Source organism: Castanea sativa, chromosome 10 (assembly GCF_040712315.1).
Source record: "Castanea sativa cultivar Marrone di Chiusa Pesio chromosome 10, ASM4071231v1".
NCBI classification, from domain to species: Eukaryota; Viridiplantae; Streptophyta; class Magnoliopsida; order Fagales; family Fagaceae; genus Castanea; species Castanea sativa.
In genome coordinates this window covers 8,156,724-8,181,326 of record NC_134022.1, presented here as the reverse complement: position 1 = coordinate 8,181,326, position 24,603 = coordinate 8,156,724, and the positions used below count along the sequence as shown (strand labels likewise).

The 24,603-nt window shown below is 35.3% G+C and overlaps 1 protein-coding gene and 1 pseudogene across 1 annotated transcript; both read left to right on the top strand.

Moving 5' to 3' along the window:
• Positions 1-149: 149 nt before the first annotated feature.
• LOC142613155 (TMV resistance protein N-like) lies at positions 150-10,752 on the top strand (annotated as a pseudogene).
• On the top strand, positions 6,867-19,271 carry LOC142611956 (uncharacterized). The gene is made up of 9 exons (XM_075784099.1): positions 6,867-6,946; positions 9,959-10,055; positions 10,277-10,324; positions 10,890-12,162; positions 12,466-13,701; positions 13,780-14,108; positions 14,169-14,250; positions 14,350-14,682; positions 19,000-19,271. The coding sequence occupies exons 1-9, from the start codon at positions 6,867-6,869 to the stop codon at positions 19,269-19,271; spliced, it is 3,750 nt and encodes a 1,249-aa protein (XP_075640214.1).
• The last annotated feature ends 5,332 nt before the right edge of the window (positions 19,272-24,603 follow it).

Genomic DNA, 24,603 nt, shown 5'->3' with positions numbered 1-24,603 from the left:
TTTTTTTTTTTTTTTCTTTTGTAAATTATAAAAGAATAATTCATTAGGAAGAATTAAAAATAATTTTACAAAATATTCAGAACTTTTTTTGTACTTTTATGAGGGTATAAGAGTAATCTTGTACAAAAGTTGATCATTTCTTTATTTTATTTTTTCTTTCAAATCCACAGCTTCCATGCATTTTTCCATTCTCTACTTCCTCTCGTCCAATACAACCAAACTTGAGAAGAAGATCTTTCTCAAAAAAAAAAAAAAAAAAAAACTTGAGAAGAAGATGTGCCTAAACTTGAACCTGTAAAGCACTGCTCTGAGTTGTGAACGGTGAGACTTCCCTGAGTTCTGAACAAAAGACTAAAATACACACATATTAGCAAGAGTCAAGAGATCAACCTGACAACCTATATATCCCCAGACCATTTAGTCTTAAGATACCCAACAGTACGTACTCCCCGAGTTCTGAACAGTTTGACTTCAATTGCAGTTTCTCATAAAGACCAAAAAAGAAAGAAAGAAGGTAACCTTTGATCCATCTGATGAGGGGAGAGATTGAAAACATTGCATCAAATAGTTTTTCTTCTTTTCATGATATATTTTCTTTTCAATCTTTCTTCAGTTCTAACTGAATGTATATTTTTCTTTACATGCAGATCTATACCGGGATTCAATGGCTTCAAGCTCGTCATCTTTCCCGAGTTCTTTTTCTATTTCTTCTACCGGCCAATGGAAGTATGATGTTTTCTTGAGTTTCAGAGGAGAGGACACCCGCAACACTGCTACAGACTTTCTAAATTATGCTTTAGAACGGAGGGGCATTTACACCTTTAAGGACGATGAAAAACTTGAGAAAGGAAAAACTATTAAACCAGAGCTCTTGAAAGCGATAGAAGAATCAAGATTTGCTGTAGTCATTCTCTCAAAAAATTATGCATCTTCAACTTGGTGCTTAGAAGAACTTGTAAAGATTATTGATTGCAAAAAAGAAAAGGGAATGACAGTTGTACCTATTTTTTACAACGTGGATCCATCTGATGTGCGAAAACAAAGGGGAACTTTTACACAAGCCTTTGTTGAACATGAAAAACAATTCAAGGAGAAAGTGGGTACATGGAGAGCTGCTTTGAGGCATGTGGCCAATATTGCTGGATATCATGTAAATAATAGGTAATTTTATTTGTTATATATTCAGCTGACCCACTTTTATATATGTAGCTCCATTTAAACCTTTAACAGATCTATTTTCATATAAATATTAAACCTTTAGCAAATCTCATTTAATTTTGTCATAGCCAATCATTTTACATATTTTTATTTAGGGAAGCATAATCGAACACCTAATATCTACCATATTTTTCATGGGACCTATTCATTGGTTATCAATAATTCTTGTTCTCTCTTTATCGCAGCCCTTTCTCAGAAGCTGTCCAAAGCATTGTGGGACTTATATCACATAAATCGAGTTGCGAATTCTCAGAAGTTACTGAGGGCCTGGTAGGAATAAACTCTCAAGTAGTGGAATTGGAGTCATATTTAGCTTTATGGTTAGATAATGAAGTTCGCTTTATAGGGATTTGGGCAATGGGGGGAATGGGCAAGTCAACCCTAGCTAGTGTTGTTTATAGGATGGTTTCTAAAGAATTTGAAGATTGTTGTTTTATTGACAATGTTAGGAAAAAAGATGTACTTTCACTACAAAAAGATCTTATTTCTCAAATTTTGCACGAAAAAAATTTGATAAAAAATAAATATGATGGAGTTCACATAATCAAGAAAATGTTACGGCATAAAAAAGTTCTTATTGTTCTTGATGATGTAGATGAATCAAACGAGTTAAAAATGTTAGTCAGGAAGAATGATTGGTTTGCTTCGGGCAGTAGAATTATCATAACAACAAGAGATAAGCACTTGTTGAAGGAATTCCCTGTAGATGAAATATTTGAAGTTAAAGCATTGAATTATGAAGATGCTCTTTGCCTTTTTTGTTCAAAGGCTTTCAAAAAAGAACTATGCCCATATAAATATTTAGAACTGTCCAAAAGTTTTTTAGAATATGTTAATGGTCTTCCTTTAGCTATTGAAGTTTTGGGTTCATTTTTGTTTGGAAGAAGTATTGCTGAATGGAAAAATGCATTAGAGATGCTCAAAGAAGATCCTAAGCCAGAAATAAATCAAATACTAAAAATAAGTTTTGATGGACTCCCTAACTCAGTGAAGGATATATTCAAAGATATTGCATGCTTATTTAATCACGAGAAGAAAGATCATGTTTTACAAATGCTAGATAGTCTTGGGCGCTATTCCCATATTGGATTGAGCATTCTCATTGACAAATCTCTCTTGAAAATTTTTGAAAATAATAAATTGTGGATGCATGATTTACTAAGAGATATGGGAAGGGATATTGTTCGTCAAGAATCTCGAGATGAGCCTGGGAAGCGCAGTAGATTGTGGCTTTATGATGACATTGATCATATGTTAAAAAACAATACGGTAAGAGGTTATTTACTTGAGCTCATATTGTATTTTCTTATTCGGCAAAGTTGAAGTATGAATAGTTATGCTAATAATATATTTTTCATTTAACGAATTCCTTTTTTATTATCAGGGAACAGAAGCAGTTCAAGCTATAGATATCTGGGAAGCCAAGGATACAAGTATTTATCAAGAAGAAAAAGAGGCACGTTGGTTAGGTTTCACATCTTCCAAAAGACAAAAAGTGTCACTTTGGAACCCTAATGCCTTTTTCAACATGCCCAAGCTTAAATTTCTAAGAATTCGTAGTATTTGCCCTCAATTTGTCCCCGAGTATCTTCCAAATAAATTAGCATATCTTGAATGGAGTAATTATCCTTCAAAATCGTTGCTACATTTTTTGCCAGATGAGCTTGTTCAACTTCGTTTGCAGTGTAGTAAAATTGAACTACTTTGGGGAGGAATGAAGGTAAGAGTGTTAATAAATATCCTCATACAAATTTGCTTTAAAACTTCAATAACAAACACTAGAAAGTTAATTATTCTAAACTTTTTTCTTTTTTTAATAGAATTTTGACAAGTTAAGGTTCATCGATATGGCTGGCTCCTCGAACTTGATTATAGCCTCCGACTTCAATAGAGTCCCAAATCTTGAGGAATTAGTTCTTGCAGGGTGTTCAAATTTATGCGAGCTTCACCCATCCATTGTAAAACTGAAAAAGCTTAAACTTCTTGATTTAGAAGAATGCCAAGCACTAACTAGTCTTCCAGACAAGTTTGAAATGGAGTCTCTTGTGACTCTTAATCTTTCTTGTTGCTCAAAAGTTAAGAAAATTCCAGAATTTGTGGGAAACATGAAGCTTGTGCAGAGACTTCTTTTGAAATGCATTGCTATTACAACGTTACCTTCATCGATTGAATGTTTGACTGGTCTTAATACTTTGATCTTGCGGGATTGTAAACAATTAGTATGTCTTCCTAACACTATTTGTAGTTTGACATTGCTTAAAAATCTTGATCTTTCTGGATACTCAAAATTTGACAAACTGCCAGAAGACTTGGGAAATATTGTAAGTCTAGAGGAGCTTTATTTGAGTGAAACAGCTATAAAAGAACTGCCTTTATCATTTGAATTTTTGATTGGCCTTACTTCATTGGATCTAACTAATTGCAAAGATTTTGTGCTTCTTCCAAACACCATTTGTAGTTTGAAGTCACTATTTATAATTAACCTTTCTGGATGCTCAAAATTTGTCAACTTACCAGAGAATCTGGGGAATCTCGAGGGCCTGTTTAGTCTTTCTCTAAAAGGAACAGCAATAGAAGTGTTGCCATCATCCGTTGGATGTTTGACATACCTTGGGTATTTGGATATAAGGGATTGCAAAAATCTTGTGTCTTCCTAGCAGCATTTGTAGTTTGAAGATGCTAAAAGAACTTTATGTTTCTAGATGCTCAAAATTGGTCAACTTGCCAGAGAATTTGGGGAATCTCGAAGGCCTATTTGATCTTTCTCTAAATGGAACAGCAATAGAAGTGTTGCCATCGTCTGTTGGACGTTTGACTGCCCTTCGTCAATTGCATCTAAGTGATTGCAAAAATCTTTTGTGTCTTCCTAGTAGCATTTGTAGGTTGAAGATGCTAAAAAATCTTTATCTTTCTGGATGCTCAAAACTTGTCAACATGCCAGAGAATCTGGGGAATCTCAAAGGCCTATTTGATAAGGGAACAGCAATAGAAGTGTTGCCATCGCCTGTTGGACGTTTGACTGCCCTTCGTCGTTTGAATCTAAGTGATTGCAAAAATCTTTTGTGTCTTCCTAGTAGCATTTGTAGTTTGAAGATGCTAAAAAATCTTTATCTTTCTGGATGCTCAAAACTTGTCAACATGCCAGAGAATCTGGGGAATCTCGAAGGCCTAGCTAATCTTATTCTAAATGGAACAGCAATAGAAGTGTTGCCATCATCCGTTGGACGTTTGACTGCCCTTCGTCGTTTGAATCTAAGTGATTGCAAAAATCTTTTGTGTCTTCCTAGTAGCATTTGTAGTTTGAAGATGCTAAAAAATCTTCATCTTTCTGGATGCTCAAAATTTGTCAACTTGCCAGAGGATCTAGGGAATCTCAAAAGCCTAGTTGTACTTTCTCTAAAAGGAACAGCAATAGAAGCGTTGCCATCATCGGTTCGATGTTTGACTGCCCTCGAGTCTTTGGATATAAGGAGTTGCAAAAATCTTGTGTGTCTTCCCCATAACATTGGGTGCTTATTCTCCTTAAGGGCGTTACCTCTTTGTGGAAATAATTTCGTTTCTCTTCCTGAAAGCATCTCTCAACTCTCTAGAATTACGAGGCTCAACTTGAATGATTGCAAGAGGCTTCGATCGTTACCTGATATTCCGTCACAAGCTGATTATATAAATATAGACAATTGTACCTCACTGGAGAGATTCCCAGAAAGCCCAAAAAATTGTCCCCGCTGGTGTCTTCATTTTGCTTTCTGTGTCTCGTGTGTCAATTGCTTCAATATTCAATTCTGCGTCAAGGTATTTCTCTCTCTGTTTTCTAAATATCATGTACTTGGGAAATTACCTAATATTCTTCTTCAGTATATATCTATTTAGCTATCTCTGTCTGTGTGTTGGTTTTAATTTTTTTATTATTATTATTTTTTATAATTTAATTTTCAACATCATGCTTTGTATATTTCAGGTACTAAGTGGTAAATTAGTGGGGAGATTACCTTATATTCTTCCTGGAAAAGAAATTCCAAATGGGTTTGAAGAAGCGAACATACGTGATAGTTCAATTTTGGCATCTCCGAGTTTCCACAGATGCGATTATTCAGTGAACATACAATTGCCTCTGTCGGGGTTTGATGAGTTGCGGGCAATTCTTTTGTGCGTTGTTTTTGTACCCTGCGAGCATTATAATCCCCCATATAATAGTATGATTAAAATCAAATCGATTAAAGTGGATGGAATATGGTATAAACGTTTTGCACTATTTGAATCGCATCACCTTGTGCTGAGCCTGCACTATTTGAATTTCTTCGATCTGGAAACCCCTGGCTGGTCTATTGATGAGAAGGGATTCCGTGAAGTTGAGTTTACAATAGCTACCAGCAACGTGGAGGTGGAGACAGTAGGGTTCCGTTTGTTAAACAAGCAAGACATCAAGTCAATGACTCGGAGGATTGGGAGGAAGCCTGGGATGAGGAGACGTGGGCATAGATTGTGAGGAATCCAGTCAAGGAGATTTTTTTTCCTCATCTTTTACCTGTGAGTTATCATCTTTCTTCCTACTATTATATAATCTAGTTGTTTTTTTTTTTTTGGACATATACTAGCATTTCTTCTGTTAATTTTATTTTTTATTTTGGGCTAAGCATATGTAATGCTCTGGTAAACTTCTACTACTATACAAATGCATATTGCCATTTCTTGTCCCTCGGTAAAGGTTTGTTATAATTCTTGTTTTTCTTTTTCACCAACAGTCCGACATATATAATAATATTTTCTTTTTTCCTTACTGGCATTTGGGACTATGATTCATATTGATTTACAAAAGTCACCTAGCTTGGCTCCTTAGATGTTGATTTTGCTCTATGATTTGCACACTTACATGTAATTGAAGTTAGAAAAAAGAAAAGTAATGAAAAAGTGAATTGAAGTTTGCAAAACTTTTTTCTGTTTGGTAATCAAAGAATGAGAAGTGAATAAATATTATAATTTTTCAATGGTATTGTGTTATAATTTGTACAATGAATTTGCTGTATTAGTACGCACCAACACTTCCTTTGGGTTTTCATCATATCATCTTTTGGTGCAAAGGACACGTGTTTGTATATCCCAGGGGATAGTATGCAGAAACTAGCAACCCCACAACCAGCATCTATAATGTGAACTACCCCGCAGACATAGATCAACTGTCTCACTGGTAGTCATGTTTCTTTAACCTGTCATAACTCATGAGTCTTGTAATTCAGTAGAATTTAAATGATTGTAGTATATGATTTTAGATCTTAATTGGCCTTGTTAAAAGGTGAACTATTGCGTGTTGCTTATGTTTGTTGTATCAACTATAGATTCATTGTCACTCACAGTGAGACATTGAGTCTTTATACATAGATGTTTTATATTGTAAAATAGGACATAGGTTCTGCATCTACACCCCCTTTAATCTATTTCCAATTCCCATACCATGAACATCCTGTAAAACTCAGTAAATAATTAGCTTAAGGACTTATGCAGTGTTAAGTGCATATAATTAATATTTGCCTATAACCTTGGATGCTTAGTTTCTGCCCAAAGAACAGGTTTTACTTTACTAATTGATGCTTGAAAGTTGTGACTCAACAAAATTGGTGATCTGAGTTCTGAGATTAGTTTTGTATTAGCCAATGGCTGTTCGGCTTAATGTCACTTCCACCTCCCACAAGAATGGGATGGTGGATGAGGTTGCAGGTTCAAACATTGATGGGTATGTGGGTTAATTGCTTAGCAAAAAATTATTAGAAAACAGTCTTATACAATGCTGCTGCTGCTGTTTTGTGTGTGTGTTTACATTTTCTTTTTGCAAATGATCCTCGGATCAAATGCCATTTCCTCCCTACCTAAATAAGAGGTGGAGGATAGCTCAAGGATTGAATCCCATGCTGGTGGGTGAGTTCTAGTTACCCATATAAAACAAGTGTTTTTCTTTTCCTTTTTCGTTAGTTTTTATTTTCTCAGTCAGAAAGATAATTTTGTCTTGCCTTTTCAGGCTTATCAAAGAGTCTGGCAGACAAGTCAAGGATTTGGAGAGTATAAATGATCCAGTCGCTAACAAGATGCTGAATGATTAAAAAACAGTCAATGGTGTGTTGTTATCTTCATTTCTATTTAGCCTTTAGATATTATAGATTTTTGCCAAAATTTTAGTTTTTTGTCCGTTGATTAAATCTTGCATTCCAAATGCACTGAATGATGTTCATACTCTATGCAGATCAAAAAGTTGAATTCATATGTTGCTCTTAAAAAGCAGTACGTTAGCATCAGTCAGAATTTACCACTATTTCAGTTCTTTTGTTTTTTTTATAAGTACCATTATTTCAGTTCTTAAAGCAGCAGAGATATTTTATGCACCTGCAACGCATCTGACTTGTCATAAACACTATTTTTAGCATTGTTATTTTACTATTACTTTTTTAATGCTTTATGTTGCCCCCTTTTTCCTGAACTATTTTTTTTGTGTCCCAAATTGAGTGCCAAATCGTAGAAAACAAAGCATTAAAATTATCAGTTTTCCATATTACCTTCTGTCAAATAAATTTAAATACATAAGAGAAGCCAATTCAAATTGGTGACATACATTTTTTCTTACATTGTTTTACAACAAAGGTAATTTTTAAGTCCATTATATATATCATGTGTCAATGCATTAAGTATCTTAAATTAACTTTGTGCTTTCTCAAATGTTACTCATAATTTGGGACATTGGTTTTATAGTCATAAATCATAATGGAATTCATACACATTGCTAGCCTCTCCACAGTTCATTAGTTGACAAAAGCCTCAAAGTTATAGTTAGATTATATAAGGTGCCAATCATTGGTTGAAAAAACATTATTTTTGTTGTTTCAAGTGAGGGTGGCACCTACTGTGAACAAGATGACGGAAGTAGCATGAATTACCTAGGCCTTGTGCAATGAAGATGTAATAATTGCACCAATAAGAAAGAGTGATTTGATCATTTTGAAGGAGCATAAAGGGTTAGAGAGAGGCAAAAATAACATCAGTATAAATAGCAAAAAAAAGGATATGATAAATAGATTGGAGTGCTTGAGGTTAGATTTGATATGGTGGGATGGAGAAAAAAGATACATGTTCCGACCTTCTGCGATTAAGGATTAATGGAGTTGGCCCCAATCGGTTGGGACCAATGCTTGGCTTATTAGGTTTAGTTGGGTATTTATTGTATTTGTCAAGATATTGGATTGTCTTTTGGCCAATGTTGCCTAATCTGAAAAATGTTGATAATTGTAAAGTGATCATATATTTATCTGAAAGTTATTAAAAAAAAAATCATATTTTTGTGTGACATTCATTTGAAACTCATTGAGTTCATGCATGTCATGATATCATTTCTTTTGTTTTCAAATCTTTTGCATCACTGAATAGTTACTTGAATGCTTCTAATTCTTTTCATAGGATTTACTTTCAATTTGTTGTGGATACAGAAATATGTCAAATCTTTGAAAACAAGAGAATCGATCTCTTTGATGGGGGCACCAACGGATATAGATAATGTCTTGCTACATCTTTTTCACCAATGTGCTATTTTTTGCTGATTTGCCTACTACTCTTGTCAGCCTTTCATGCTAAAATTAGAGTTAATTATGGGTTTAAATTGTCATACAACCTTATGGCTCATGCATTGTTGTCATAATGCTTGGGTGATTAAGAATACCTGATAAACACATTAATATTTGGTTGTGGATTTGTCAAGGAATTTTGTCTAATAGAAAATATTATAGTAGTTTCTGTATCTAATGAAAAGATGCCAGATTCATATACATCACAGTGAAGTTGGTTTGGGTAGCTACTTTTGTGATTGTGTTTGATGTAATGCATATTACAAAGGAAAAAGTTTCTCTCTAAACTAGTTTGAAGAGAAACCCTTCAAATTTATCAAATATTTTTATATTGAGTGTGAAATTTGAAAAGCTGATCATTGGATTGCATGTTCTTATTATATTATTCATGCTTGCAAAATTTCAAGAAAATCAAAAATCAATTGCTATGTCATCAAACAAATGTTAAAATTTCAAGTTTTTGTAATCTAAAATTGTGTATAAAAGAATAAGTTCATTGATCAAATAGTAAATAAAATCCGATTTGAATGAAATTTGATATGCATGTTAAGAACATAAGAAACATGAAATTCAACGGTTAGATTTTCAAAATTCACACCTAAAAAAAAGATATATGATAAGTTTGAAGGGTTTCTCTCTAAGCTAGTTTGGAGAGAAACTTTGTTCTATTACAAATGAAGTTACTGTGGATGGCTGCTGTCTGTTGGTGCAAGTAACTATTCAAAACCCTAAGAACTTGGCCAATTTGATGGCTTTAATCTTTGTGGACGATATATTGATGATTTTATAGTTTTATATTTTTGAGAATTCTTTGTATGCAATGTAGTGAGTGCACAAACACACATAAAAGTTAAGATAGAAATGATAATATGAAAAGGTCACTGTCTCATTGGCATCATGAAATCAGTGTCAGTAGTTTTGCATGTCATCTACCTCTTTGATGGTTCTGAAATTGTAAAAGGCTGCTTCTAAAGTAACCAATGCATACTTTTAAGTTTAATCTCGAATTATGCCGTGTTTGATATATTTCATATCATTATATGTTACTTTTTTTTTGATATGTTACTTCCAGTACTTTATACTTTAAATGTTTCTCAATTATGTTTCTTAATTACCTATCAAAAAATTATGAGGTGCAGTGGCTATATGTTTGCAGCCACGACAAATCAACAGCTAATAGGTAGTAGAAACTGGATGATGGACAAGACTGCTCAAATCATTGAGAGGTCAAAAAAGGTTGGATAATCTCTGACGATCATGTTGTTGAGAAATTAGTTTTTTATTTTATTTTGGTGAGTTGAAAAGGGATGCGTTTCATAGGCTATTTTGAAGTATGATCATTGTTTCCTCTCCTCTTCTCTATTTCCTTGTAGAAGGTTACACTGTTCAAAAAAGTATGGAATCATTGCAAAAGAAAAATAAATTATTTATCTCCTGGTTTGCGGTACACTGTTCAGGACAACATCAATGTTGGAACAGAGACTGCAGCAGCACTCAAGGCTCAGGTGTGTAATTTGTCAGCTTTAAAAAAATGGATTTCATGGCAGTTTATTAAGTCATATCAAATTTCACTTTCGCTGCTCTCTCTCGCTACTACATTTTTCTTTTGTTTCAATTAATCTTCCATAAATTTTCAATGCCATGGAAACTAAAGAAGTCTATTATTTTTATGTTTAGACTGAACAAATGAGTCCGGTTGTTAATGAGCTGGACTCTTATCCATTTCTCGATCAAGAAAGCTTCTAAACTTGTAAAGGAACTTGGTAGGCAGGTCAATCTCTAAAAGTGCATTCTTCATGATTGTTGTTACTTGTTTACTTGTTAGTTGTTACTTGTTTTACTTACCTTGTTTATTTAATTAGGTTTCAACTGATAGGTGTATTATTTATGGCATTACTCTTCCAGACTGTCATTGGAGTCATAGCCATCATTATTATTAATGTAATATAATTATCTTTCTTTTTCTTTTCCTATAACAAAATTTTATTTTCTAAAAATTTGATTCTGCTTGTGCTATCTGATATCAAATTGGAATAAAATCCATGACTTCCCTTCCCGATACAAAAAGAGGACAAGGGAAAAGGTGTGATCAATGAGCCCTCAAGATTAGGCTCTCGCCTCCAATGCTTCAAATGCAATGGGATTGGACATGTCGCAGCTAGATGTCCCTCTAGGACCCTTGTCATTCAAGAGGATGATGAAAAGATAGAAAGTGTTGAAGAGCTAGTGTATGACCCAAATGCTGAAGAAGTCCAAGATGTTGAGGCCGAATGGGAAGATGATCCCAGCTACCTCACGTGCATTAGAGCCATCTCCCCTCAGGTTGATGATTCCCAGGCTGTTTTTGGTGTCCCTAGAGTGAATGTGGTAAGGTGTGCTTTGACAGAACAAAGGGAAACTGATGATTGGCGAAGAAGTGCCATCTTCCAGACTTACACTAAGTGTGGAGACAAAACGTGCAAGGTTATTATAGATAGTGAGAGTTGCATTAATGCGGTGTCCTCTAACGTTGTTTCCCGCCTAGGCTTGAAATTGATCCCACACCCTAACCCATATAAAGTTTCTTGGGTGGATACTTCCTCCATAGCCATAAAAGAAAGATGTGTTGTCCCACTTCAATTCTTCACCTACAAGGCAGAAATATGGTGTGACGTAATTCCCATGGATGTAGGGCATATTATCTTAGGTAGACTTTGGCTTTATGATTTGGATGTCACCCTTCATGGGCGATCCAATTCTTGCTCATTTATGTTTGGAGGCAAGAAGATTGTGCTTAATCCTTTGAAACCCAAGCCAATCGACATGAGCAAGAAGCCAGAAGTACCGAAGGCGAAAGGTCTGAACATCATAAGCCCAAAGGTATTTGAGAGGGTAGCGGTTCAGGAATCCATTGTGTTTGTCTTGGTTGCTAGGGAACTTCATGGAGAGACCTGTGAGGAGCAACCTGAAGAAGTGAGGTCCGTGCTCCAAGAATTTAAGGATGTTTTCCCTGAGGAACTCCCCGATCAATTACCGCCCATGCGTGATATCCAACACGCCATAGATTTTGTGCCCGGAGCGACCCTACCTAACTTGCCCCATTATAGGATGAGCCCTGCAGAACATGCCGAGTTGCAAAGACAAGTAGAAGAACTACTTAGGAAGGGTTTTGTTCGTGAGAGCATGAGCCCTTGTGCAGTCCCTGCACTCTTAACTCCAAAGAAAGATGGGACTTGGAGGATGTGTGTTGATAGTCGTGCCATCAACAAGATCACTGTGAAGTATCGTTTTCCTATCCCTCGGTTGGATGACATGTTGGATATGATGGCTGGAGCAACGATCTTCTCCAAGATAGACTTGAAAAGTAGCTATCATCAAATTAGGGTTCGTCCTGGTGATGAGTGGAAAACTGCCTTCAAGACGAAAGATGGTTTATATGAGTGGATGGCTATGCCTTTTGGATTGTCCAATGCTCCTAGTACCTTTATGAGAGTGATGACTCAAGTGCTCAAGCCTTTTATGGGAAAATTCCTAGTTGTGTACTTTGATGATATCCTCATTTATAGTAAGTCTAGGGAGCAACACTTAGACCACCTAACTCAAGTTTGCACAACCCTTAGGAAGGAGAGTTTATATGGTAACCTCAAGAAGTGCTCTTTCTTTACAGATAAAGTTGTCTTCCTAGGTTTCATAGTGTCATCTGAAGGAGTTTCTGCCGACCCCCAGAAAGTTCAAGCAATTATGGATTGGCCCGAGCCCAAAACTATACATAAGGTTCGAAGCTTTCATGGGCTCGCTTCCTTTTATCGCCGATTCATCAAAGGATTTAGTACCATTATGTCTCCCATCACTGACTGCTTGAAACATGGGGAGTTTACTTGGACAAAGGCTGCTACTAAGGCCTTCAAGGAGGTGAAACAGAAGATGACTGAGGCACCTGTCATGCGTCTCCCTGATTTCACCAAGCCTTTTGAAGTGGAATGTGATGCCTCATGTATTGGCATAGGGGGAGTTCTTAGTCAAGAGCGTCACCCAATTGCCTATTTCAGTGAAAAGTTGAATGATGCTAAGCAGAAGTACTCCACGTATGACAAAGAATTTTATGCCATTGTACGAGCTCTTTGGCATTGGCATCATTACTTGTTGTCTCGAGAGTTTATTATCTACTCTGATCATGAAGCTTTGCGTTATCTCAATTCCCAAAAGAAGCTAAATTTTAGGCACGGTAGTTGGGTTGAATTTCTGCAACGCTACTACTTTGTGGTGAAACATAGAGCGAGAGTTGAGAATAAGGCTGCTGATGCACTGAGTCGAAGAGTGTCTTTGCTATCAGTCATGAGTGTTAAGGTCACTGGGTTTGAACGACTTAAGGATGCCTATCAATCATGCCAAGATTTTGGGGAGCTCTACACTAGCCTAAGTAATGCTTCACATCCCGTCTTGGATGATTATACCCTTCAAGATGGTTACTTGTTCAAAGCCAACAAGTTGTGTATCTCTCGGTCGTCAGTGAGAGATTTTCTAGTTTGGGAGATACATGCAGGAGGCCTTGCAGGTCATTTTGGCCGAGATAAGACAATTGAGGAAGTGGAACGTCAATTCTATTGGTCTGGTCTTAAGAGGGGCGTTGCTAAGATAGTTGGTCAGTGTCGTACATGTCAACTAGCCAAACATCGCAAGCAAAACACTGGTCTGTACATGCCTTTACCTGTGCCAGATCGCCCGTGGCAGGACGTGAGTATGGACTTTGTGTTAGGTTTGCCCCGCACCTTTAGGAAGCATGATTCTATCCTAGTAGTTGTTGATCGCTTCTCTAAGATGGCTCATTTCCTACCATGTTCTAAAACTTCTGACGCTTCTAAAATTGCAAAGCTTTACTTTGATGAGATTGTCAAGCTTTATGGTCTCCCCAAAACCATAGTGTCAGATAGGGATGTTCGCTTCATGAGTTATTTTTGGAAGACCTTGTGGCATTTAGTAGGCACCAAATTGAAATTTTCCACGGCATTTCATCCTCAAACTGATGGTCAAACTGAGGTGGTTAATCGTAGCCTAGGGAACCTCCTTCGGTGTCTAGTGGGTGAAGCCAATCAGAATTGGGATTCAATTCTTCCTATAGCCCAACTTGCATATAATAGCTCTGTCAATAGGTCTATAGGCGTTAGTCCTTTTGAGGTTGTGCATGGATATACACCTAGGAAGCCCTTAGATCTTTTGCCCATGTCTCCACATGTTAGGATTTCTGAATCTGCTGAGGCATTCACACGGCATGTTCATGATTTGCATACTGAGATTCACAAAAAAATTCAGGTAAGTAATTCTCAATATAAAATTCATGCTAATACTCATCGGCGTCATGCAGAGTTTCAGGTAGGAGATTATGTCATGATTCGGATTCGACCTGAACGGTTTCTCTCTGGGACCGTTAAGAAATTGCAGGCTCGTAGTGCCGGTCCGTTCAAGGTATTGAAACGAATAGGCCCAAATGCATATGTCATTGACCTCCCTCATGATTATGGTATTAGCTCCTCCTTTAATATTGAGGATCTAGTTGCTTATAAAAGCCCTACAGCTATTCCTGATACTCCTTTTGATGAGCCTTTACTTAATCCTATTGATGCCCCTATGCCTACCCCTTTACCCTTAAATTTGCCCTATGCACATAAAGAATCTATTGATGCTATTTTCGATGAGCAAATTGTTTCTACCAGGGATGGAGGAGTTCACCGTTTCCTAGTTCGGTGGCGCGGGCGACTAGATTCCGATTGCACATGGATTACTAGAGATGAGCTACAGCGACTGGATCCTAACTTACTAGAGTACTATCAGAGCTCTTCAGCTTTCCACTCGACGAGGTCGAGTTCCTCTCACCCAGGGGGAGTTGGTGCGGACACGAGATATAGGCCCCCAATTATACACACATATGGGAGGAAGAACAAAAAGAAGACGGCCCAACCTGTGGCCTTATGGATGGAGCTTATTAGTTATTAGGCTTGAGATTAAGCAAGCCCGAACATTTAATAATTAGGGTTTTGTGTTGTTAGGGTTTTGTGTTGTAGCTATTTAAACACTTTTTTTATTATTGTAACACAGCTTTTGAGAAATATAAAAAAAACGTTTGTTTTCTTTTTACACTGGTGCCGACTCCAGTTTGCTTGGTGCTGATTCCAAGCAGCCCTTAGGTGCTGACTCCTAAGGTTTACTCTATCATTTTTCTTCTCTATTATACTATTGTGGTTGTCCTACGTCATATTTATTACGTCTTCATTGCACAAGGCCTAGCCACACTATGCTACTTACCCTCATCTTGTTCACAATAGGTGCCAACCTCACTTTCAGTTTAAGCAGCAAAAATAATGTGTTTTTTTCAACCAATGATTGGCACCTTATATCGTCTAATTGTAACTTTGAGGCCCCTGTCAACTAATGAAATGTGGAAAGCCTAGCAGCGTGCATAAATTCCATTACAACTATAAAACCAACATCTCAAATTATGTGTCACGTTTGAGAAAGCACAAAATTTTAAGAACTTAATGCATTCACACATGATATGTTTATGGTGGATTTAAATAATTACCTTTGTTGTAAAATAATATAAGAAAAAATGCACATCACCAATTTCAATTAACTTCTCTTATGCATTTAAATTTATTTGACAGAGGGTAACACAGAAAAGTGAAAATTTCAATACTTGGTTTTCTAAGATTCGGCACCCAATTTGGGACACACAAAAAATAGTTTATGACAAAAGGAGCCACATAAAGTATTAAAAACCTAATAGTAAGAAAATGAAAATGCCAAAAATAGAGTTTATAACATGACATATGCATTGTAGGTGCATAAAAAATTTTCTGCTGCTTTAAGAACTGAAATAATGGTAAATTCTGACTGAAGTTAACTTACTTCTTTTTAAGAGCAACATATGAATTCAACTCTTTGATCTGCATAAAGTATGGACATCATTCAGTGCACTTGGAAAGCAAGATATAATTAACTAACACAAAACAAAAATTTTGGGAAAAATTATAATATCTAAGGCTAAATAGAAATAAAGATAACAACCAGCCATTCACTTTTTTTCTCGTTCAGCATCTTGTTAGTGTCAGGATCATTTCTGCTCTCCAAATCCTTGGCCTGTCTGTTGAACTCTTTGATATGCCTAATAAGACAAGACCAAATTAAAATTCTAATTGGGAACTTAAAAGTTGACAAAAAAGGAAAAGGAAAACACTTGTTATATATGCATCACTACAACTCTCACACCTGCATGGGATTCAACCCATGAGCTATCCTCCACCTCTTAAGGAAGGGAGGAGATGGCATTTGATACATGGAACGTTTGCAAAAGAAAAATGAAAAAACACACACACAAAACACCAACAGCAGCATTACCACATACCCATCGGTTTTTGAACCTATGGCCTCATGGGATATGCACATAAAAAACATAAAGATAATATATTTTTTTAATGAGAGAAAATTGAATCCACCAAAAAAATAGAGTCAGAATTGTACCCTAGTCAGTGGCTCCACGTATTGCATTAGGTAGCCACGGTCTGCTCTTCAAGTAATGAATTGACTTGGACTGAGGAACCTGTGAGAACAATTAAAGCCCAATACAAGCAATGGGCTGTCACAGCAATAGTCTTTTTTTTTTTTTTTTTTTTTGAAATACAATAAAATAAGCAACAGTTTTTTTTTTTTTTGGTCACATCAACAGTATTTTTTTTTTTTTTCAAAATAAAATTACACTGTGCTATGGACTTAGGACATTACAGGCTTTAAAATAACTCAAAACGACAGACTCTAAAGAACTCAACCCACATACTGAAAAAGAAAAACAAGAAAAACCACAGAAACTAAAAGAGAGCAGAATCTCCAGAAGAAAATTTTGCTCGGCAATGGGCTCGCGGCGCTAGGGATCGGCGACTGTGGCGGCGCAAAGACGAGGAAGACAGCGGCAGCTCGAATCGTGGAGTGGCGGCTGCTGTCTCGGGTCTTGGCATCGGAGTGTGTCGGCGTCCTCAGCGGCGGTGGTCGACGTCTTCAGCGGCGGTGGTCGAGGGTGGTAATGGGTTCGGCGGCTGGTGGCTGTTGGGTTTCGCGGCGGTTGGTGTCGGCGGCTGGGTCCGTGGGTCTCTGCTCCTTCAGCTTTTTTTTTTTCTTTTTTTTTTTTTTTGATTTTGTGGGTGTCGGCGGCTGGGTCCGTGGGTCTCTGCTCCTTCCTCTTTTTTTTTTTCTTTTTTTTTTTTTTGATTTTGTGGGTGTTGGTGGCTGGGTCCGTGGGTCTTTGCTCCTTCCTTTTTTTTTTTTTTGGTGGACTGTGGGTTCTGAGATCAGAGGCGGGCACGGATGGTGGTCACCGGCTTGGGAGGCGCCACTGGCTTCTCTGCTGGTTTGGGGGTGAGAAACTCATGTGGGGCTTGGGGGAATACACGGATTGCAGGGGCTGGCTTGGGCTTGTTTAAAATCTCATGGGGCAAAAACTTGAAAGGTACTGTCATTGTTTGCTTTCTCTTTTGTTTTTGATGGTCTTGCTTTGACGTGGTTGTCTACGGTTGTGTTGAATGGACCGGAAGTCTGCTCTGATACCAAAACTGACGTAGGACAACCACAATAGTATAATAGAGAAGAAAAATGATAGAGTAAACCTTAGGAGTCAGCACCTAAGGGCTGCTTGGAATTAGCACCAAGCAAACTGGAGTCGGCACCAGTGTAAAAGAAAACAAACGTTTTTTTTTATATTTCTCAAAAGCTGTGTTACAATAATCAAAAAAGTGTTTAAATAGCTACAACACAAAATCCTAATAACACAAAACCCTAATTATTAAATGTTCGGGCTTGCTTAATCTCAAACCCAATAACTAATAGGCTCCATCCATAAGGCCACAGGTTGGGCCGTCTTCTTTTTGTTCTTCCTCCCATATGTGTGTATAATTGGGAGCCTATATCTCGTGTCCGCACCAAAATACCCCTGGAAGAACGAGAGATTTAATCACTTTGAAGGAGCAAAAAGAGTTAGAGAGAGGAAAGAAATAACATCAGCACAATTAGCAAAGTAGGAAATGATAAATAGAATGGAGAGCTCAGAGCTTGATGTTTGATACGTAGGTTGTAAACAAGCTAAGCCAAACCAAGTATTCAAGTTCAAGATTGTTGATTTATTTTATTTTGAACACAAGCTGAGCTCTAACTTATTACCAAACTAAATTATATTTTCAAGCTTGGTCTATTTTCTTATCAAACAAGCTCAAGCTTGTTCACAAGCTATTTAAGTGATAGAATGATTTTTGTCTATACTTAAAAAAACTAGATTCACCAATCTTCTAATGTTATAAATTATATGTAGTTTTTAATATAAAATGGACTATTTATACTTCTAATAAATAAAATGAGCTTGTTTACAAACATTCACAATCCAATCTTAGTGTTATATAAGTATATTTTTATATGTAAACATATAATATTATATATACAAGTCTCACACTCACTAGTTTGTTCACGAGAACATTAGTATGTTCAAGCTCAATTTGTTTAATAGTCAAGTTTAAATTAGGTTTGAGTTTGACTCATTTGCTAAATAAATGTACATAAATTTTTTTTTCCCACCCAAGCTACTCATAATCAGCTTGGTTCATTTAAAGCCCAAGTTGATATGGTAGGATGGAGAAAAAAGATACATGTGCCAACCTTGTACAATGAAGGATTGATGCAGTTGGCCCCACTCAGTTGGGACCAATGTTTGGCTTAGTTATGTTGAGTTGGGTACTTATTGGATGAGTCAAGATATTGGATTGTCTTCCAGTCAATATTGCTTCTTATTCTGAAAATTTTGATAATTTTAAAGTGATCATATTTTGTGTGACGCTAATCAAAAAAATCATATTTTTGTATGACATTCATTTGAAACTCATTGGCTCATGTGTGAATTGACATCATTTCTTTTGCATAATTACTTGAATGCTTTTGATTCTTTTCTCAGGATTTGTTTTCAATTTGTTGTGGATACAGATGTGTCCAATCTTGAAAACAAGTGAATTGATCTCTTTGATGGGGGCACTGAAGGATATGGGGAAGATAATGTCTTGCTAGCATCGTGTAAGCTTACAAGTTTTCCGCCAACGTGCTAATTTTCAATGATATGTCTTTACTCTTGACAGCCTTTCATGCTAAAATAAGAATTAATTATGGGCTTAAACAGCCCTTGTATATGGTAAGAGTCTTATTACAGATGTTGGATTGTATCTTGTAGTTCTAAAATATACTAGTCCTTTTAGCTCTGCCTTGAACATCACTTGCACTAGTTTTGCATCAAAACCTGAACAAATTATGGAAAGTCGAATTGTTAATGAGCTGGATTGTATCCATTTCTCCATCAAGAAAGCTTCTCAACTTGTGAAGGAACTTATAGTAGAAGGCAGGTCACTCTCTGAAAGTATCTTCTTCCTGCTCTGGTCATACATTGCTTATTAGTTGTCGTTTTATACTTTCCTCGTTTATTTTGTTTAGGTTGCAACTGATAAGTGTATTATGGCATTTTTCTTCCTCATTGTCGTTGGGGTCATAACCATCATTAATTTTAAGGTAATATTTATCTTCCATTTTCTTTTCCATTAACAAAATTTAATTTTCTAAATATTTCATTCTTATGTTTCAATTGGGCCTTTTATAAGCAAGTTGATTCCAGGGGGACCTTGTTTGGTTAACCTTTATCTGCTTAAAAGCTGCAAATACTTTTATAGTGCCAAATGGTGTAGTTAAACGTAGTGAATTTAAGCGCTTGTTTGGATTGCACTGGAAAGGAAAGCCGTCTGAGTTTTTTTTTGTGGGTTCCGTGCACTATTCACGGAACTTACAAGTACTTTTTTCAGCAAAAATAACTTTACAACTGGGTTCCACAGCATTATTTATATATTTAAAAATTATTTTGCTACAGTATTTTCAATTTTCAGCAATAAGCGGTATTTAAACAGACCCTAAAAGTCATTTTTTGCTTATGCAAATAAAAAGCAAGAACAAACTAATTCAGTAGATTCTTTTCTTAAAAAAAAAAAAAAACTTAACCAAAAAAAAAGAAAGATAAAACAAGTACATGTGGTTGTAGAAGAGTTTTTTTTTTCCTTTTTTTTTTTTTAAGCTAAAGGAAAAGATTTGTTATTACTCATAACAAACTTAAAGCATTTGCATTAGCTCATTAAAAAATTTATGTCCATTTTTATATAAGAATCTACTTTTAATTTTAAGCAATCACTTTTTAAAAACGTCAAATTATATATATATATATATATATATATCAAATTATCTATTTTATAAGTTATTTTAATATAATATTCATTATTCATTTATTTAAACACTTTTTAAACACACCCATAATACTCACACACACCAACCAAAAAAAGTGGATTGAGAAAATAAATAAAATATGTCTTCATACATTTTTATATAGGAATCTACTTTTAATTTTATGCAATCACTTTTTAAAAACACCAATCTATATCAGATTATCTATTATATAAGTTATTTTAATATAATATTTATTATTCATTTATTTAAACACTTTTTAAACACACCCACAATACTCACACACACACCAACCAAAAAAAAGTGGATTGAGAAAATAAATAAAATGTCTTTATACATTAATAGTAGTCGTGTAAATTTATACGAGTACATAGCTGATGAACTTAAAAGATATAACATTGACTAATGCAAGTGCACTTAAAAGATTAAGGACTAAAATAAAATATTTAAAATATAACGATCATTTTATTGATAATTTGATGGTTGGGAGGGGGATTTGAACCTTCATTCTCTTAATAAGTAGTCTAAAATTAAAATTAAAAAGAAATGTAATGTGAAATAATAATAAAAAATAGTAATGTGAATTTTTTTTAATTGGTCAAATATATATATATGGATTGGATTCAAGTTACACCTGGTGTATCTCGAAGCGATATTACATCACCTAATAACTTGTTATAGAATTCATATTTTGAAAATTCCACCGTTGAATTTCATATTTTATATATTTTTAAAATTTTTACCAATTTTCATGTTATTTACTATTCGATCCATAAACTCATCTTTTATGCATTATTTTAAATTACAAAAATTTGAATTTAAACAATTGAGGGATGATATGGTTATTAATCTTTGATCACTATGAAAATTTGCAAGCATGGAGAATATGTGAAGATAATTTAATCTAACGGTGGATTTGTTAAAATTTATATTCAATTAAAAAATATTAAATGGTGTAACATTGCTTAAAGATACACTAGGTGTAGCTTGAACCCAACTATATATATATAAGTCTGATTAATGTATGCCCCTGGGACGGAGCCACAACTTGTAGTTAGGGGGGCAACTTTGTTGCTAGTTCTATGTGGTGGCTTAGCTACTGAGGTGTTTTCTTGTGACTTTGATGCAAGTTGCTGGGCAAGGACAATTATTTTGTTTGAAATTTTTTAAAAGGTTGGGTTTTTTGTTTGATTAAGTATGCGTTTGGCATTAGCTTAAAAAAATTTCTTTTTTACTATTTAGCTTATTTTTGCTACTATTCATAGGTTTCATTGCACTTTTTGATACTATTCATGGGTTCCACTGTACTATTTTAACTACCTTTTAGTTTTATCTATAGTACTTTTAGTAAAAAGTTTTGAGTTTCAGCTAAATAAGTCATTCTCAAACAGACACTAAACTTAATTTTTTTTAGTTTCATTATTGGTAATTTTTGTTATTAAGCTAATTTTTTTGGGCTTGTATATTTTGTTTTAAATTAAATTTTATAGATTTTTTATGGTATTTAAAAAGAAGAAAATGCTAGAGTTACAAATTTTTTTACAAATTACTAATGTGATGAGTAATTATTATTAAATTAAAAAAGTGGTGTAAGTGGTGGGTGAACCAATAAAAATTTGCTACTTTAATAGTTTGTAAAAATATTTGTGACTATAAGATCATTCTTAAAAAAATTAATGATATTATTAAAAATACAAAATGTAATTTTAAAAAACAAAATTTAATATCCAGTATATATTCTAATATTTTTTTTAAAAAATTTGGGAGGGCCCCAAGTCAAAGGCTACCTCGGTCCTGGACTCTGCCCTAAGAAAAATAGTTAAAAATAATTAAGATGCATTTAATTCTTTATTAAATTGATGTAAACCGTTATAGCTAGTCAAAAAGTAATGTAAAATAAAAACCTTTATAGTTGGTCAAAAAGTAATGTAAAATACACTTAAAAAATTAGTGAAAAGCAATGTAAAAAGAAGAATGGGTCACAATATTCAACCAAAGGAAAAAAAAATTAGTCACAAAGCAATATGATAAGAAAAAAACTGGTCACAAACCTCTTTTATGTTGCAAATTTCCGAGCACTGAAACACAACGCCAAAGTAACGAAGGTTCCTAGGAAATTTTCTACATGCGCGTGATCTGCAATCTGCTCCCCAAATGTCAAAAGAAGGGTTGGAAATTTCCTACACCATGCAAAACTTGTTTATTCTCTCCCTCTCCCTCTCTCTGAGTGTTTGGTGGGGCAAAGAATTGGTTGGAAATTTCCTCACAACTACAGTATTCTCCTCAAAAGTTGTGTCAGTCTACTTTCTCTTTTTGAAATTAACACCAACAGCTTATTTAACTAAAATTGATATTTTTCTGTTGAAAGCACTATAGATAACGCTAAAAGGTAACTAAAGTAATACAATAAGGCCCATAAATAGTACAAAACATGCAATAAAATCTATAAATAATAGTAAAAATGAGTTGAATGGTAGTAAAAATAAATTAAATAGTAAAAAAAGTTAACTTTTTAAGTCAATTTCAAACTCATCTTAGCACTGTTTGCTGGAAAAAAAAAAGAGATTCGGGTTATAAACCTTCACTTTTAATGTACCTTTAGTCTACATTGCCCATTTCTTTCAATTTGCTTTAAAGAAAATTTTGTGATTTTTTATTTTTATGTCTCAGCTTCTGAACCCAAACAACGACATCGGGGGATATTCCTGGATTAGCCCCACCCGCAATGACTCGAAATTACTTTGGAGTGCTAGTTAGAAATTTAGGAAAGGATCATCTAATGAGATTGTGATGATAATTTGTCATCTTATTGGATGGATATCAGTTTTAGCTTGTGATGCTGGTGGTGGCACCTGTTTTATAGAGTTGGTCTCGTTGAGTATAGATTTCTTTCTAGTGATCTTTCTGCAGAGTGGTCAAACTTTCCCAAACGATAGTCTCTCAAACAACTGCTGGGATTCATTAGCTTCAATTGGAAGTGGTCTGTATGATTATTTCTTCCCCGACTGAAAAATCGTTCCTATTTGAGGGAAACTAAAAAATGTGTAGATTGTGTTGGTTCACACCATGTATTTGCTACACTTGTAAGATATTTTGATATGCACTTCATAATTAATTAATATGTTTTTTTGGAAAATTTTTTTATTTACGGTTTATTGTGCAATATCATATCCGCTATTATCTAGAATTCTTCTCGTTTAATTGGATTTTTATATGGTTCAAAAATACTCACATTAATGAAAAGTAACTTCATTAAGAAATAAAGTCATAACTATCAAATAACAAATTTTATTTTAAATTTACAAAGAAAATTCTTAAAGTTCAAGATTTTTTTTTCTTTCATGTTAAAAAAAAATATATAGTTACTGCTAACTTTTAAAGTTTGATGATGGGAAGAAAATCAGTAGGCTGGATGTTTCAGACTTGAATGGACTACTTGCTCTCTCGATGGTCTGAAAAAGAAAGAAAAGAAATCAAAGGTGACTTGGGTCGCCGGCCAAAAACCCTCCGATGGCAAAGTTAGTTTTCTCTCTATATTTTTGGAGTTCCAACTTTTTTGGGAGAAGTAAAAAACGTACCTTTGTTTTGTCTGAATGAATGTTTATATAGTGTCTTAAGAACAGTTATCAAACTTGTAACCTCTCCTGAATTTGAGGAGGTGTGAGGGTTCAGAGATAACTTTCACAATTGTTTGGGAGTTACATATTTCTCACCTAACTGTTGTTGGAAGTTATGCGTGGAATAAGGAGTTGTACTACACGCTTAGGAATTTTCCTAAGTGTCCAGGGTTCGTCCAGGGATCCTCGTCCTGAGGATATCCAGCCGGGTGTACCTCACGTCCTAGGGGGGTTCTTCCTTTATGGACAACTCTTTCCATGGACGAGGTTCACGACGACCCTGGGCGACATGGCGGGGTTTTTGTGAAACTTGACCACACGAAACCTCATCCAAACATCTCCCTCCACGAACGAACTTCTTAGACGAGGTTCTGATAGCCTTTGATTGTTTGGTCTTGCCCTGGACGACCTCCATGGACGATTATTGGAGTTTATCCCCATCAGTTGCCCCTTTGTTTATGGGTCGTCTAGGAAGCATGTAAAACGATGTCATTTTTGGACGCGTATCTTTATGTTAACTGTACGTGTGCCACGTGTCGTAGCTTCATGGGCAATTTGTCATGTCGATTTAATTTCTTGAGGGAAATGCCAAGTGGTGTGTCTTGATTGGTCACGTAATTCGAGACACCATTTTTCAACGCCTATAAATAGTGGATTTCCTCTCATACTCTCTGCACTTTTTCAAATTTTCTTTTTTGACATCCTCGTCTTAGCGCCTCGTCTAGAAGTTTTCCGCGTCCGTAGTTCCCCTTCGTCTAAACTCAGGTATTTTCTATATCCTCGTCCTCGGGTTTTAAGCTTTCTCAAAAAATGTCTGTAGAACTTTCCTCGTCTAGCAATAGTGTTGACAAAGCTATAGACGAGTATCATGACCCTAGTAGTTTTAG